We start from the raw sequence: 16,822 nt of genomic DNA, 5'->3' as shown, positions 1-16,822 counted from the left end.
TGTCCTTACTTAAGAAACTTCCAGGTGCTAAAGCAAGCTGTATTATTTTGTTTCTTTTCTAGGCAAAACCAAAACTAATTGAGCCACTCGACTATGAAAATGTTATTGTCCAGAAGAAGACTCAAATCTTGAATGATGGTTTACGAGAGATGCTTCTTTTTCCTTATGATGACTTCCAGGTAACAGTTTTTTTTATTTTTCCTACCTTTTTAAATCATGTATTTGGTCTTTAGTGATAATTGGTAGGATATAAGGACATTTGCTGTCTTTTTATTCAGGAATTTAATTTAACCTTTTTCTACCAGATGAATGTTTGGCTTTGGATTTCTTTTTCCTTTTTTAAGTCTCTTAGCCGTGATAAAAAGAAAATCCAGAAATATTTGTAATATACAGATAGTGGTATATTTCCAATCAGCTCTATGGGGTTGATATTGCTAATAGTATAAGTATGGCAAATATAAGTATACCCTTCCATGGGGTTATAAACACCCCTTCTGTTACTTCCCTACTCATAGCACTTTCGGCAAGTCAATGTTTGAGGCACAATTTTATCATCTCTAAATTAAGTGGGGATGGATAGATTAGATGGCTTGCTAAATTTTCCCCCTTTAAATTTATGATGACATTAATAAGAAAAATATTACTAGGATATAGCATCTATATTATAGGCCCTTAAAAATGATTTTTAGATTGATTAATCAAAAGTTTCTCATAGAAAAAGTCTGGAAAATGTTGCTTTCAAGTTCCTATGTGATATACAAAATCATTAATGGGCTTTAAGCAATTTTAGAAGCATATGTTTCACAATCCAAGGGTTAGGATGTTTAATTATGTGCAGTGTTAATGGGATATAAGATGGCCTCACATAGAGCCCATTAAGGGAAACTTGCTTAGGGGAGGCTTGCTTATAGGAAGGCTTTCACACCTTTTGCTAATTTCTAATTAGGCATTGAGTCAGGAGGGTTGTTATGCCTTCTGGCTCTGAGAAGTATATATATATACTCTGAATTGGTATTTTGCTTTGCGGGCTTGCTTATGAGAAGGATCTTGTGATTCCCTGGTCAGATTCTGAGTGGCCATATGTTCAGAACTCCCCAATTGCTCAGATGTAAAGGCTCTTTCAATCCAGGGATGTATGTAAAATGTGTAGCAATATTGCTTTGATTCAGACCTGTCTGTTGGTCTTTATTTCGCTGCTTACACTTTCTCTGAAGTTCTGGGTGCTGACTTTTCCCCTGAACTAGTGAATATATTAAAAAAAAAAAAAGATTGTTGACCCCTTAAACAACTAGCTTTCCTGGAAAAGCAAATCTAAGAACCTGTGCTAGCAGCCATCCTGGGTATGCCATTGTGGTTGCTGCTACATAAAGAGCACAATCTTATTTTGCCTCTTTATAGAATTAAAGTATGCAAATAAGCTTATCTCTTTCCTGATGGGGAAAACAAATCTTTGGGAACATGATTCACTGTTAATGGGAAAATCCTCCCAGAGAACTCTTTCCAGTGGTACAGTTTTTTTTTAACTTATTATGAACTGGGATGTTTTGAAAACTACCTCACAAAATAACATCACATAGCAAAAAGAAAACAAGCGGAAAGCTCAAAAATGACCGTTTTTTTTTTTTTTGCCAGTTAATTTGGCAAGGTTTGCGTTACATTTGCACAGTAAAAACAGACTATTACAAATTAATACTAAATGTTGACATATTTTTCCTGTGGAGGCCTTTGTGGAAGCTAAAGTTTATCTCAAGGTTCACTGAACACGACTGACCTTAGAGTGTGTGTTTTTATATTACAGCAAAATGGATTCTCTAGAAACCATTTTAATTTTGAAAATCCAGAATGCCAGGTTCTTTTTATGAAAGGGATTGTGATACAAATGTTTAAGAAGTGAGAAGAATAAAACATATTCAGTATCATCTTTAACCCCAGAGACACAGGACCCACCTGTTAATGAACATAGCAGAGGTAGCTGATTGAAATTACATGAAAAACACCCATATGCATTTTACATATTAACTATTGCTCTGGAGATGTTAGGTACCCTGCATGCCTCTGACAGAAACACAAACCCTCTACTTTTTCTCACTAAAAATGGATGGATCAACAAAAGTTGTTTTTCTCATTTTCCTAGTTTTCCTCAAAATAAGGGACTATAGATTTCAACCTAAGTTTTCAGTTGTAAAATAGGGAATAAGATCTGACCCTGGGATTTCATTAATGTAGGGAATTCCCTTGGTGAGGAAACTCCCTTTACCAATGTAGTTTTGTACCTCCTATGCAATTTATAGCCTTAGATTTGCCTGGAGTCCTGAGAGGTTTCATTATTTTCCTAGGATCACAAAGCCATTATGTGTCAAAGGTAGGACTTGAATCCAAGTCTTTCTGGTTCCAAGGCCAACTGTCTATCCATACCGCACTGTCCCTCTCTTCAGCCATAACAATTTCAAATGCGGTTTTTTAGGGTAGTGGTTGTTTTCAGGGGTATCATGAGTTCTTCTATATACATCGAAGGTGTCTAATTTTCTCAGTGGTATCAATTTAGTAGCTTAACTCTTCAACAGCTTGAGAAGTTTCTTGTTCTCTCAGGGATGCTGCTATGTCTCTGTGACGCATGGACCACCATGATCTTGGAAGAATTCATATTAGAGAAAGAAGGTAAAAGGCAGTGAGCAAATATGTAGATGTAACAGGGTGTGTGATGCTTATTTATCCATTCATGTCACCAAAATGTATTAATTCCCTAGAAGTAGTGTTCTACAAGGGTTCATGTTACCAGTGTTTCATGGCAGTTTCTGTGGAAGAAGCAGCAGAAACAATATCAGTGGGGATAAGTATGACAAAAAGAAAGGGAGCCAGGTGTATAATGAGGGCAGTTATCTATTAATGGAGGAAGTCCTTCACTGCAGTAGACTGATTCTCCATTGAGGATGTAGGGCCTGGGCATGGGATTTCATTGGTGTAGATTACTTCCTTGTGAGAAAATTCTTCCTTAAAAATCTAGGTGGGCACCTTCTCTTCAACCTACAGTTTTAGAGAGTTGCCTAGAGCACTGAGACATTTTCTGATATGCCCAGGGTCACAGCCAGTATGTAGCAGAGGCAGGATGGGGCCCGTTTTCTATCCACGATGCCATACTTGTTCCCCCTTATGGAAAAATGACATTATGAAATATGTGGGGTCGTAGGAAAATATAGAGGATAGTTCATGATGACGAGGTTTAGAGAGGTTGCAATCTGTCCACATCTATGAGATCCTGCATCTTTTATAGCATCAGCAAAACCCATCCAGTCTTAACTAAATTGTCATACTAATTAAAGGAGCTGAGTTGACAGAATATTTAGCATGATGGGATCAGCTTCTTTAGACAACTGCTTTTACTCGAGGAGACTTTTTTTGGTTTTAATCACAGGGGTAGGTCAAAGAAAGCAATTCACTTAAAATAGAAAAGGAAATGAACTGAGCCCTGCACATCAAGGGGTCAGGAGGCTTTTGTGTCTACCTTGACCTCAAACTGCTTGCTATTGTATGCATGATTGGGGCTAATTCAACTTACTGAATTAAAATTTCATTAATTAAACAGATGCTAGATGTTGTAAGGAATATAGGGATATACACTGTCTCTGCCAAATATGCTTAATTATTAAATTAAGGCATAAATTTGGGAGAGGATGAAGTATAGTTCAGGAAAGAATGAGATATATGTTTAACGAGGGATGAACAGGGCTTGAATTTGCTCATATTACTATAGACTTTCATTTGATCTGGTTAAACTTTTAAATAGAGGGCAACCTATCTTATTTATGAGGTCTTTTTTTTTTTTTTACTAATTCTTTAAAAGCCAGCTATATACACATATCACAAGATAGTTGTTAATCTAGTTATATGGGGATTTGTGTGGAAAAAATATGGTAGGAAAGGATCAAAAGGGAACAGGAAAAATGCTTCCAAGATTTTCTAATTGTTAGATAAAGAAATGTACAGTAAAAAAGAGGAAGGGGGAAGGTTTTTATATTTTTCAGAACATTTTTAAGTTAATCCTCTTATTAGTACTGTCAAGGATTGGGGTAGTAGGATCAGTAAAGTGTTCTTATTGATAGAGAATGATCATATTGGTGATGAAATATATATATATATATATATATATATATAAATGATTTTTAAAGAATTAGTAAAATAATAAAAAATTTACTTAGTGATTACTATATGCCCAGGGACTGTATTAAGCACTGGAGATGCAGAGGAAGGCAAAAGCACACCATGTCCTAAAGAGATCCCATTTTACTGGGGAGGTTGATATGCCAATAACTATTTACACACGTGATATATGCAGGGTACAGTAGGTCTTCTCAGCACTGGCAGTTAAGGGGATCAGGAAAGGCCTCTTGTAAAAGGCGGATTAGAGGAGGAAAAAAGGGGAACCTCTCATTGAATGATCTCAATTTTTTTTTTTAGTTAGAGGTCCTCAGCAAATATGGTAGAAGTGAAGGGAGATGCTTCATGAGAGATGAGAAGGTTTGGAGCAGGCACTATGGGTAATGGAATGGAAAATTAATTAGAGAAGAATGGAGTAATTGCCATGTTCCTGGCCATAGACCTAGGAACCAACATGAATGATGGCCCAAGAAAGGAAAGCAGTGAACACAGCATAAATGAGGGAGTTTAAAGGCTCTGGCTTCTTTCAGTCTTGCCTCTGGAGCTCTCTTGCCCAGTTGAGATAAGATAACATGTATTTGTAGTGGTTTGTGATTTTCTCCGACCACATGTAGGAGCACTCGAATAAGAACAAAGAAGCAGATGGTTGGAGGAATCCAGGGTTGGATTTTGTCAAGGCATGATCAGTGATAGGACAAGAAGGGGAGTGATCTGAGAGTAGAGAATGATGTAGAGTTGGGTTTGGTTCAGTAAGGGGTGGAGATAGGAAAGAATATAGCCACTACCCTGAGAAGGAACTGAGTGCTGGAGAGAATGGAGGTCAGAGAGAGGACAAAGAACAGGGTTAGGGTTTGTAAAACAGAAGGAAAAAAGGTTATGATCAGACTAAAGGAATTTCAGAGTTACTAAATACAGATATGGAAGTAGAAGACTTGATGCCAAGAGTTCATCATGCGAATTGAGTCTTGAACTAGATATTTGAAGGTACATTAGTGTTGATGTTAAATTCCTTGAGTACGAAGGCCAGAGTTGATGTGGAGAGGGTTCCTTGTTGATGGGGATGGAAGGACAGTCTGGAAGCAAGGAGTATTTAGCCCCATCCACTGCGGCAAATAAATGTGGGGAGTTAGGGGGGGGACTGTTATGAGTGAAAGTGAAATCAATACAAGGGGTAGTGAAGGAAGCAGTGTTATCAGGAGAAAGACAGGCTTCAGTAAGAGCCAGATAATTGAGTGAGCAACGGAGTTTTAAGATGAGAGGAACTTTGTTAATTATGGATCAGGAGTTTCAGAGGGCACAGGAAAAGGGTTGAGAAGATCTGAAGTTGAACATGGGGGTTGCTAAGGCGGATAGAGTTAAGGGGCTAGTCAGTTGGGGATGAGCAATAGGGTTTTGCACCTTGGTAGCCAGGTCTTAAAAATCACTGGGATAGGGAGAGTATGAGGAAGGTCAGAGTATGCTGACCATTGAGGAATAAGTCCAGGTAAAATATTAGTGGTTGGAGATAAGTCTAGTGAGGAAGGAACTTGATTAAACTGTTCAAGGTCCTCTCCTGAGGAAAGTGGGTGTTGATGTTGTACCTAAAGGGACCCTAGGAAGCTTGTCTTGGCAGCAAACAGGTGCTAAGTCAGTAGAAGGCCCTAGGAGGCAGCAGGTAGAGGTTCCTCAGAGTTGGAGAATGTGCCAGAGGCTAAAGAAAGTGGGAGGTGGATGTCTGGGTCTTGCAGGGGAGAAAGCCCTAGGGCAAGGTCCCTGGAAGCCAGGAGGCTGGTGGCCAGATCTTGTGTGAGTCAGGTCTCCAGGGCCCTAGGCTGGAGAGCTCCTGAGCCAGGACTGAAAGAGGCCAAAGCCTTTGAACTCCCTCATTTACGCTGTGTTCATTGTCACTCTTAGTGACAATCTACCTTTAGTGACGCCCACCGTCACTCGTTCTGGTTCCCTATGTCTGAGACCGGGAATACCCTCCTGATTCCTTGTATCTAAACACTACGACTACTCCCTCCCCAACCTGCTTTGTCAAACTTCCCACGATTACACCAGCTCCCATTAATTTCTTCATCTTCTCTGACCTTAATCATTTATCTCCTGTATCTAATTTATCAGTTATTTATGTGCTTTTTAATTGCCTAATTATTTCATGTATTTTGGTTTTGTACCCCAACTATATCCTCACCTCCTCAATCAAGGACAGAGACTATATGTGTTTTATACTTGACTTGTACAACACACAGACTCATAGTAGGTTCTTTATAATTTTGTGTTTATTGATTTGATGACTATCACATTCATATTAAATACAGTTTTCCTTCTTATTTGATTCAGAAGGAGTTCAGAAAGTTCATTATCATTAATATCAGTTACCTTTGTTAATGTTAATGTGCATTTCCACTTAGAGAATGTGTTAAGAATATATTGTTATAGAGTATAGATCAGTGGAGATGAGATATTTTCTGAAGTAAAAGAGATAATATCAAGAGAGGTAGTATAATAAGAAAAAAAGGGGGAGGTGGGCAAATTTGCAGTCATGGGGTCTAGATTTGATTGCTGCTTATTGGTTTGCTACTTATGGTGTGACATTAGGTGATTCAGTTAAACTATCTGGGCCTCATTTTACCCCATTTGTAAACTGATAGAATTGTGTGAGATAATTGTTAAATTCCCTTACAATTTTAAGTATATGATCTGATGACCCTTGGGTTTTGAAACAGCACATTTAAAAAAAAAATTGGATGTTATAGTATGTGGCGGTTCTCACCTAAGAATTTTTATTTCGAGAGCATTCTTTGAACCTAAATATCCCAGATGGCAGAAGTACTCCTTTCTCCTGATTGACTGAACATAGGAACAAATTAGACAGATTGAATTGTCAGCTGATATGGGGAATCTTGATCAAAGCTGAATGTGGCAGCCGCAATTTGTAACTTTTAATTTGCTCTCAAAGACACAGAATATTCTAGTGAATATCAGACCACTGGCCTCAAATCTTACACCTTTTCTCTTGAAGGGGCCTGTTACCCAATGATAGCTTTTTCTTTACATTGCAGTGAATTGAAGTGGTCATTGGCTATGATTTTTTTAGCCCTATTTTATTTATTTACATTTGTATTAGAAATTTATTTTATTTTCAATTCATGAAACAAAACAAGCATTTCCAAAGCACTGTATAATTAAAAAAAAACAAAAAATGATTGCACATGAAACCACAAATCTACCATGTATAACTTCTGTAATCAGTCAGATGGCCCCCTGCATCATACTTGTCTATTTCTTATATATTGGACCATCATGGATGTTTGGCTAGGCATGCAAAGTTGACAAGCTTACTGCAATATAGTTATAATAGAGAGTCCATATAAAGATCAATTTAGGTGTGAGTGACTTTGGGGATGCCACTTATGAATTTAAGATTGGACATAATACCCCGGATAAACTAAGAGGGAATAAAATATCCTGTTTTAGCCTGAGGATGATTTTGAACTTTTAATAAAAAGGAGTGTGTTACTATGAGAGTTCTATTACACATATAAATATATATGTATATGTGTATATACATATATATGTTTGTAAGATGTGACACATATGTGTGAATTCAGTTGTTTATGAATATGTAGCTCATGTGTCCCATCACTTATGGTACTTCATGATACCTTTATCAATATGATAATTATTGGCAAGAGAACTTACTGTAGACTAAAGACTATCAGAGACCCCTGTAAAATATTCACATTTGGAAACATTTAAGTACAGATGGATCTTTACATTCTCTCAGCATTGTATAGAAAAATGTGGCTAACCCATTTCCCTTTAAATAACATCCTGATTTTAATTTTTCCTCTAGTTCTTTTCCTTTTCTACTTACATGATGCCGATAATGATCTAAAAACTACTGACCCAAAAAGGAAGCCAAGCCCTGCTACTTACAAAGGGCCTGGAAGTTCCCAATCACAATTCCTGTCTGTCCCTTTGAAAAGAAAATTAGCAACGGTGCTATTGTATGTGAATATTATGATATAGTGTTCAGAAAAAGTTCTGTGCTTGCCTTTTAACTGTTTTATTGAAAAGTGTTGGGTTTTTTAAGATAAATTCCTCGAAATTTCTTTCTTGGAATTCAGTAGTCTGCAATATAACTTTCAATAACCATTGTGGTTTCTGGGATATTATTCAGTGTTCAAGACTGAACATGTCCCAAAATCCTGGGAAAAACTTTCCGAGTTGAAATTTGCCACCAAATTATTTTAGGTTCCTAGGTCCAAGAGCTGGGGAAAATCTTAGAAATAATTTAGTTCAAATCCCACATTTTTAAGCACAGAAAACTAAATGGTTTCTAATCAAGGTCATACAGGTAATAAGTGGCAAAGCCTAAATTTGAACTCAGGAGTATGAATCCAGTGTTCTAAACATGGTTCTACATTTTCTCTCTCACAAGGCTGTTGACATAATTTTATTTTAGATGATGTTTTAATAGAAAATGATATTCTGATTTTAGAAAAGAGCCTTTTCTTTAAAGTAGAGACTAAACAAAATGGTAAGGAAGAAACCACTTTTTTCATAACTCGATGAAATGAATAAAGATATTCATAAAACAACTTTAAAATTGAGAAAAAATTACAAGTTGCAAGAGTTCTACAGTCACCTGCCCTCCCTAATGAAGATCAATAAATCTTTATATTAAATGGATATAAAGCAGCATGGGGCTATGGGAAGAGTCCTGTACTTGGACTCCACAGGCCTTTTAATTCAAATCCTAGCTCTGTTATTTACTAACCTGTGTGACCTTGAACCAGTCTCTTAACTTCTTTGTGTTTCAGTTTCTTTATCTGTAAAATGAGAGTGTTAGATAATGTGACATCTGAGATTTCATTTCAGCTCTAGATCTATGATCCTATAAAAAGCATTCCTCGTTAGGTGACAAATACAAACTATTTCTTATGTTGGGTAAGTAGGTAAATTGCCATTTCTTTATGTTTTTAAGATTTTTTTATTGACATCTTTTGTTTTTATAATCACTGACCCATCACACTGAATCCTTCTTCAGATAGTAATCCTTTATGATGGATTTATAAAGAATAATAAACAGTTCAGCAAAATTTATTAATATATCAAAAAAGTCTGACAACATATATAGTGTTCTAGGTGGCACAGTGGACAGAGTGCCAGGCTTGGAGTCAGAAAGACTCATTTTCCTGAGTTCAGGCACTTACTAGCTGTGTGACCCTGGGCAAGTCACTTAACCCTGTTTGCTTTAGTTTCCTCATCTGTAAAATGAGCAGGAGAAGGAAAGGACAAATCAAGGAACCCCCAAACAGGGTTATAAAGAGTAGGACATGACTGGAAAATGAGTGAAAACAAAAACAACACTCTTCTCTTCCCCCTAATAACCTCAAAAAGTAGATGTTAATGGCTACTCCTAAGACTTCTCTTAACTGCCCTGTGTGATGAAGAAGGCGTCTAAACCAAACTACTTGAGAAGTAGCCCTTTCATTAGAAATGAAGCAGAAAAAAGAAATGCATTTGCTACTCATTGAATGTTTAGGAACTTGAATGTTTTGTCCACTCTTTAGATAAGGTGATTAAGTGAAACCACTTTGGACCAAGCAAAGAATCAGCTTTGGCCTTTTTAAAATCAATACTCTCAGGAGTAGGATGGTGTGATAGACAAAGTGATTTCTAAGCACAGATTCCAGACCAACAGCAACAGATATCTCTTGAGAAATACCCTCATATTTTTTATTTTTGTCTTGTATAATTTTGTATTATTTACAATTAGTTTTACATATTACAATTAATATTGTATTTTTGGTCATTTCCCTTATGAAGATCAGAGAGATCATGGATTTAAATCAGGAATTCTTAACCGTGTGTGTGTGTGTGTGTGTGTGTGTGTGTGTGTGTGTGTGTATGTGTGTGATGGGTCCCTTTGGCAGTTTGGTGAAACCTATGGATACCTTCTCAGAATAATAGGGAGTAGTATTGTACTTCTCAATGGCACTGATCTCATAATACTTTTTACTAATTATTGTTTTACATGTAATCCTGTCTACTAGACCTTTAGGGCAGGTATCCTGGTAATCTCTGGTGCAGGGTTTTACACAGGCTTTCTTTAAAAATTGTTTTTTATTTATGTCTTTTGTTTGTACAGTTCCTTCATTTCTCAGTGTGGTCCTGTCCCTCCCCCACTTAAAGAGCCACCCCTTAATACAAAGAAAATACCGAGTGGAGGGGGAAAACCAAACTCATGAGCACATCCATCCAGTTTGACAGTATACGTTGCGTTCCAGTGCCATAGAACTTCACTTTGCAAAGAAAGCAGAGAGGTGAATTCTTAGATCTTATTCATGTACCACAATGTTGATGGCCATCTCTGTAGTAGACTCTTAAGGAATATTTGTTCAGTGAATAGAAAAATTTGGGAATCATTCATGTACAGATTTCAGCGTCAGTAATAATAACATATCTTCCCAAAGGAGAAAGTATATAGACTAAGAAACATAACATGTGAGGTCACTAAGTAGTGTCATTTATTTTTTTATTTTTAAAATTTGTTTACTTTTAGTTTATAAGATTCAGTTCCACAATCCCTTGAGTTTCAAATTTTCTCCCCTTCCCTTTCCTTTCTCCCTACCCCCCTTCCCATGGTGGAATGCAATCAAATATAGGATCTGCAGACACCTTCACATTAGACATTAGTCAGGTTGTAAAGAAGAATTGTAACCAATGGAATGAACAATGGGAAAGAGGAAACAACAAAATTAAAAAGAGAGAGAGAGCAGGTAGTTTGCTTCAGTCTGCATTCAGACTCTGTTCTTTCTCTGGATGTGGATATTCCTTTCCATCATGAGTCTTTTGGAGTTCTCTTATAACCTTGCATTGCTGAGAAGAGCCCAGTCTATCAAAATTAGTCATCACACATACATTGTATCTGTAATTGTGTACAAAGTTCTCCTGGTTCAAACAGTGTCATTTTGCTTTTGTTTAAATATAAGTTATTGATTCACAGATAACACGCTGATTTCCATCATTACTCTTTTAAAAAATTAATGCTAAAATGCTCTGAAAAATAACAATTCCTATTCCTTTCTTATGATCGTTCCCTGATCAAACCTAGGCATTCTATTTGGGTACTACCGATGGGTCAACTAGTCTTATTGTAGTAATATTGTTGAATAAATGCCTGAGTCACTGAAGAGAGAATCAGAACTTGTAGTCCTTGGGCTCTGCAAGGAAATGAGTGAGAAGGGAACTTACATCTGTTCTGTATTTGATATGTTTGAGATAAGATTTTTGGATGCCATCCAAGATGTTGAAATGCAGCTTTGAAAAGACTGAAGTGATGCTGATAGACAAAGAGAGACATTAGGAAGAATTTTCAATAGAGGATATATGAGGAAGTGTATCTTCTTAAAGTAGGATGTACTTATAAATTCATTGATACATTAGAATGTTGATGTCAGCTACAAACCAGTGGTGTCAGACTCAAATAGAATCAGATAACAGCAGGTCACATATTGACTTAAAAAACCACATATTAATATTATCTGCTTTATTGCTTTTTTATTTATTTTGTTAAACATTTCCCAATTACATTTTAATCTGATTCGAGTCACACTTGCGAGTTTTGCCCCAGTTGGAAACCAGTTTAACACCTTTGCTGTAGACCGTTTGCTGGAGTCCTTTTTTTTAAATAGAATTTTTTTTACAATTATATGTAAAGATAGTTTTTAGTATTCTTAGAGTCCTTTCAGTAATGATTAATTTCTGTGATTTCTATGGCTCGCATTTGCCCCTTCTTCTGGTGTCTCTAAGGAAATATTACAAGCAGTTTTGTTTTTAGCTCATTCCTAAGGGAACTCATTTTCCCTTGTGCAAGAAAAAGACTGCTATGATTTTGATATTTAAAGCAGTTTTATTTTAAGGCTTTATAAAGAACAAATAAAAAGACTCTAACTTGGGTTTCCTTAGCAAGAAAATAGCTAATTAATTCCAATTTCCCAATGAGTACTATTTCTTGTCCCTCTTTTCCCAGAAGTATTTAATTGTAGTCTCCTGGAAAAGAGTAACATCACCAGAAAGGAAAGTGTGGTGGTCAGAAGGCTGTGCTATGTGGGTCCTGGGACCTGTATGGTAGTAACTGCAACTCCCTTGCCCCATACTTCCACCCCTTGGGACCAATACTCCCTCCGCCATAACATCTGCTGCTAACAAATCCTGGTTTCGCCCCTCTGCCTATTTCCCACTGCAGCCATATTTTCCAGGATTTTCTTTGCAGTTCCTGGTTTGCCTCAGGCTCTCCTAGCAGGTATTATGGCAGCTGTGTCCTCCACCCACTGCCAACAGCTGGTCTTCCTCATTGCCACCACCTTCTGATAGTTTTTTGTGCCCCTTGTGCATCTTCTCATGAGAAATCCCTATTCACTGTTTTCTATCTGTGTGCCCTAGACTCAGAGCATTCTGGAAGGTTTCTTTTGTTGATTCTTGTACCCTACCTTACAGAGGGATGGAGGGAAGAGGAGAAGGAAAAAAGGATGAATGGCCAGCTGGTTGCTGCTGGCTTACACACATAGTAGCTATGAAAATAATGGTATTAAAAATTCATAAGCCTAGTCAACAATTATTTATTATGCACCTACTATCTGCTAAACACCATGGAAACAAAGAAATGCAAAAACAATTCCTACCCTTAAGGAGCTCATTGTCTGATGGGGGAGAAAACATGCATACAGCTATATAAAAATAAGATTTATACAGTATAAAGAAGAAATCATTACAGAGGGAAATCACTAGCATTAAAGGGGATAGATAGGGAAGGGGTTCTTGTAAAAAGTGGAATTTTCGCTGGTATTTGAAGAAAACTTCAGAAATCAGGAGATAGAGGTGAGGAAGGAGAGAATTCTAGGTATGGGGGACAGCTAGAGAAAATATTCCGTTTTGGGAGGTGGAGTATCTTGTGTAAGGAAAGAGTATGTGGAGGTAAGTGAGATGGAAGAAGATGGAAGGTCTGGAAGGGGTCAGGTTAGGAAGGACTTTATTAATTTATTTATTTAAAAAATAATTTTTTAAAAAAGAAATAAATTTATTTATGTTTAGTTTTTAACAATAGTTTTTTTTTAAGCTATTGAATTTCTAAATCCCCCCTTTTCCCTCCCCAAGATATCATGCAATCTGATATAGGCTATACATGTACAATCAAATTAAACATTTTCATATTAGTCATGTTGTGAAAGAAGAATGAGAACAAAAGAGAAAAACCACAAGAAAGAAAAAAACAAAAAAAAAGATAGGGAGAAAATAGTCTGCTTAAATCTGCATTCAGACTCTATAGTTCTTTCTCTGGATGTGAACAGCATTTTCCATCAGGAGTCTTTTGGAATTGTCTTAGATCATTGCATTGCTGCAAAGAGCTAGGTCTAACAAGGTTACTGTGTACGACGTTCTGGTTCTGCTCACTTCATTCAGCATAAGTTCATGCAAGTCTTTCCAGGTTTTTCTGAAATCCAGGAAGGGATTTATTTAAAAGAGGCTTTTTAAAAGGGTTTTCTTTAAATGACATTTTTTACTTAGTCTTGGAGGTAATATGAGCCATTGTAGTTCCGCTGAATAGGGCATGTGGGAAGGAGTGAAGTGGGGTGTGTCATGGTCAGATTCATACTTTAGGAAGATTGATTTGAGAAGAAATGACTGATTATGGAAGGAACACTATACTGGAAGTTAGAAGGACTGAGTTTCTGAGTGTTAGTCTTGCCACTGACTACTAACATTGTAACCTTAGGCAAGTCACTAACTCTAAATCCGAGTTTCCTTAGCTGTAAAAAAGGGAATAAGAAGTGTGTCCAAACTTCTTTCCTCATAGGGTAGTTTGGTGGGTATATTGTCTAGACCTTTACTTATATAAAGGGGTGCTTTTCATCCTTTCTGTGTTCACACATAACACATGGAAATGACATTTTAGGTTTTTTTTGCCTTTTTTGGAGGGAAATTTGGGTTAAGTGACTTGCCCAAGGTCACACAGCTAGTTTTGTGTCAACTGTCTGAGGCTGAATTTGAACTCAGGTCCTCCTGACTCCAGGGCCGGTGCTCTATTCACTGCACCACCTAGCAGCCCCGGAAATGACATTTTGAACATAGATGAAACTGCCACATGTAGATAAGCAGAGTAATAAGGAATGAATAAAAAGCATTTAATATATTCTTATTGCATGCCATGCACTGGGCATTCAAAAATGTAAAAACAGAAAACACCTGTCCTCGAGGAACTTACATTCTGACTGGTGAAAAACATCGTACATAGGGGAGTGGTAGCCAACAGGGAGCTCTTTAGTCTAAAAAAATTAGAGGGACAGTGACTATATGGGAGTGGATTCATACACTCCATCCAGGAATTTTATACACACACATATCTATATATGTATATGTATGTATCTGTGTGTATCTCACACTTTAAGGTTTGCAGAATACTTACAAAGATACTGCATTTTATCTGTATAACAACCCTGGGAGGTAGGTGCTATTATTATCCCCTTTTTACAGATGAGGAAACTGAGACAGAGGTTAAGTGACTTGCTCAGGGTCATGCAACTAGTAAGTGAGGTCACATTGAATCCAGGTCTTTCTAGTTCCACATCAGAAGGCGAAGGAAAAAAGAAGAGAAGAAGAAAGGTGTGTACTTAAACTCTTGCTCATGTCCATGACAGTAAGTGGAAGGGAGGTAATTTTCTGGCATAGTAATTTTAATTTTGCTTATGAAACTTTGTGGTTGGAAAGCACAAAATGTTTTGCTTGGCCCCAGAGGGCAAGACTAGGTTCAATATGGAGGTGTTGGGATAAGTGAATGCCCAGGTCCTTTCTAATTCTGGACTGTGGTCTTGAGTCAGAGACAATCTTTTAGTTTTTAAGGAAACTTGAACAGTGGGACTGTCCAAAAATGGAATGGGATGAAGGGAGCTCCCCATCTCTATAGTTAACTCATAGTTTTTTTTGTGATGATCTAATGAAATCATATCTGTGAAGCCCTTTTCAAACATTACTCTATAAATATTAGCTGTTCTTATCACAATCCTCTCTGGAGGTTTGCAAATGGAAGTTGTCTAATCACTTGTCAAGAGTCTGGCTGACCACTTGTTTGGGGGTATTGTACCAAACTTTCCAAGAGATGTCTTGGATGGATCAGGCCCCTTCCATCTTGGTCATTATGTGATTCATTGGTCTCTATCACATACCCTAAGGGGCAGGGTATAAAGGTAATGAAAATGTTTAGAACTAGAGAGAAAATGGACTGAGCAGTCAGGATAGTATAATAGAGATCAAGGATACTCATCTTCTCTTTGTTTTTTATTTTATTTTTACTTTTTGGAGGGGGGAAGGCAGGGCAATTGGGGTTAAGTGATTTGCCCAAGGTCACATGGCTAGTAAGTGTTATGTGTCTGAGGGCGGATTTGAACTCAGGTCCTCCTGACTCCAGGGCCCGTGCTCTATTCACTGTGCCACCTAGCCACCCCCTCATCTTCCCTTTGGAACCTAACAATATGCTCAGAGCAGAAGTAAAGGACCAATTTTTCTATTTCATTCCCTACTTCTGCCTGTAAGTTTAGCACGTCTTAACACAGAAAAAGAAAAGAAAAGAAAAAGCCCTGAATCTAGAGAGTAAGAGGACCTGGGTTCAAATCCTGTCTTTAAGAATTAATACCCTGGGCCTCCAGTTTCTAATTTATAGAATGAATGAGTGAGATAGTCTCTCAGGTCCCTTCCATCTCTAGACTGATAATCCTATGAAGTAAACATTATGAATTTTCCTACCTGGATCAGTTTCTTAACTTTAATAATTTTCTTGGTCCTTTGAGAAAAATTTTAAACTAGCCTTTTAAGGAACATAAATAAAATTCCTTCTTTATGTCGTACCCTTTCTTACTTCTTTCTTTAGTTATCTCTTGGTTCATTTTTTAAAAACAAGCAAATTAATTTTTTTCTGAATGTTCAGGAAACTGATTCCCTTTAAAAAAAAAAAGGAATTCTGTGCAATTGTTAGACCCATCTACATTGAGCTTGCCAAAATGTCAGCTTTACTTGGAGATGTGGGGAACGCCCTTTGTGAATGTTTGTTTTCTAGTCTAGCTGGGTTCTGATCATTTCACAAGCAAACTATATATTATGAAGCAAATGAGCCTGCCAGATTCCTGGGATGGTTCCATCACTACTCTGTTCAATATGATAGGATAAAGTTCCCAGAGATATCCAACAATATTGTTTAATATTCCACTCAACACAAGACTTTGAAAGTACAGAGAGATTTTCCCAAGAAGATAGTGTAGGGATATGGCTGTATAGACTCTTGAGACTAGACTGGAGAGCTGTTTTTATCCATATATCCAAAAGAGTGGTTTAAAGGTAGAGTTAATTTCAGTAAAGAAAAAGTTTACCCTTGGGCATAACTGAGCACTGTCAGAGTTTTGTCTTGCTGGCTTTGTAAAGGAGACAGTCTGGAAAAGGAGGGTGTCCCACTTTTCGTCTGGCTACCTCCTGTTGTGACCATCTTTGGTTCTCAGTCACTGCTGGCTGTCACTCCTCTGTTCCGTGGAACTGGCCAGTTGGACAACACAGCATTCTCTCTCTTTCCTTCCTTCTTTCTTTCTTTTTCTTTCCTTCCTTCCTTCTTTCTCTCTCTCTCTCTCTCTCT

General features: G+C 37.3%; 1 protein-coding gene across 16 annotated transcripts in view; it reads left to right on the top strand.

The window, feature by feature from the left end:
• DOCK9 (dedicator of cytokinesis 9) overlaps nt 1–16,822 on the top strand; it is a 356,429-nt gene that overhangs the window by 165,922 nt on the left and 173,685 nt on the right. For all 16 annotated transcript variants that reach the window (XM_069064161.1, XM_069064166.1, XM_069064167.1 and 13 more), the window contains exon 2: nt 63–179. In XM_069064161.1, the coding sequence (XP_068920262.1) occupies nt 63–179 (117 nt within the window). The remainder of the gene's footprint in view (nt 1–62; nt 180–16,822) is intronic.

The sequence above is a fragment of the Petaurus breviceps genome, unplaced genomic scaffold (assembly GCF_028583685.1).
Source record: "Petaurus breviceps papuanus isolate PSGF00001 unplaced genomic scaffold, PetGlider_PUasm1.0 90625, whole genome shotgun sequence".
NCBI lineage: Eukaryota > Metazoa > Chordata > Mammalia > Diprotodontia > Petauridae > Petaurus > Petaurus breviceps.
Note: the sequence above shows the minus strand (reverse complement) of the source record. Positions and strands in the feature narration are given on the sequence as shown.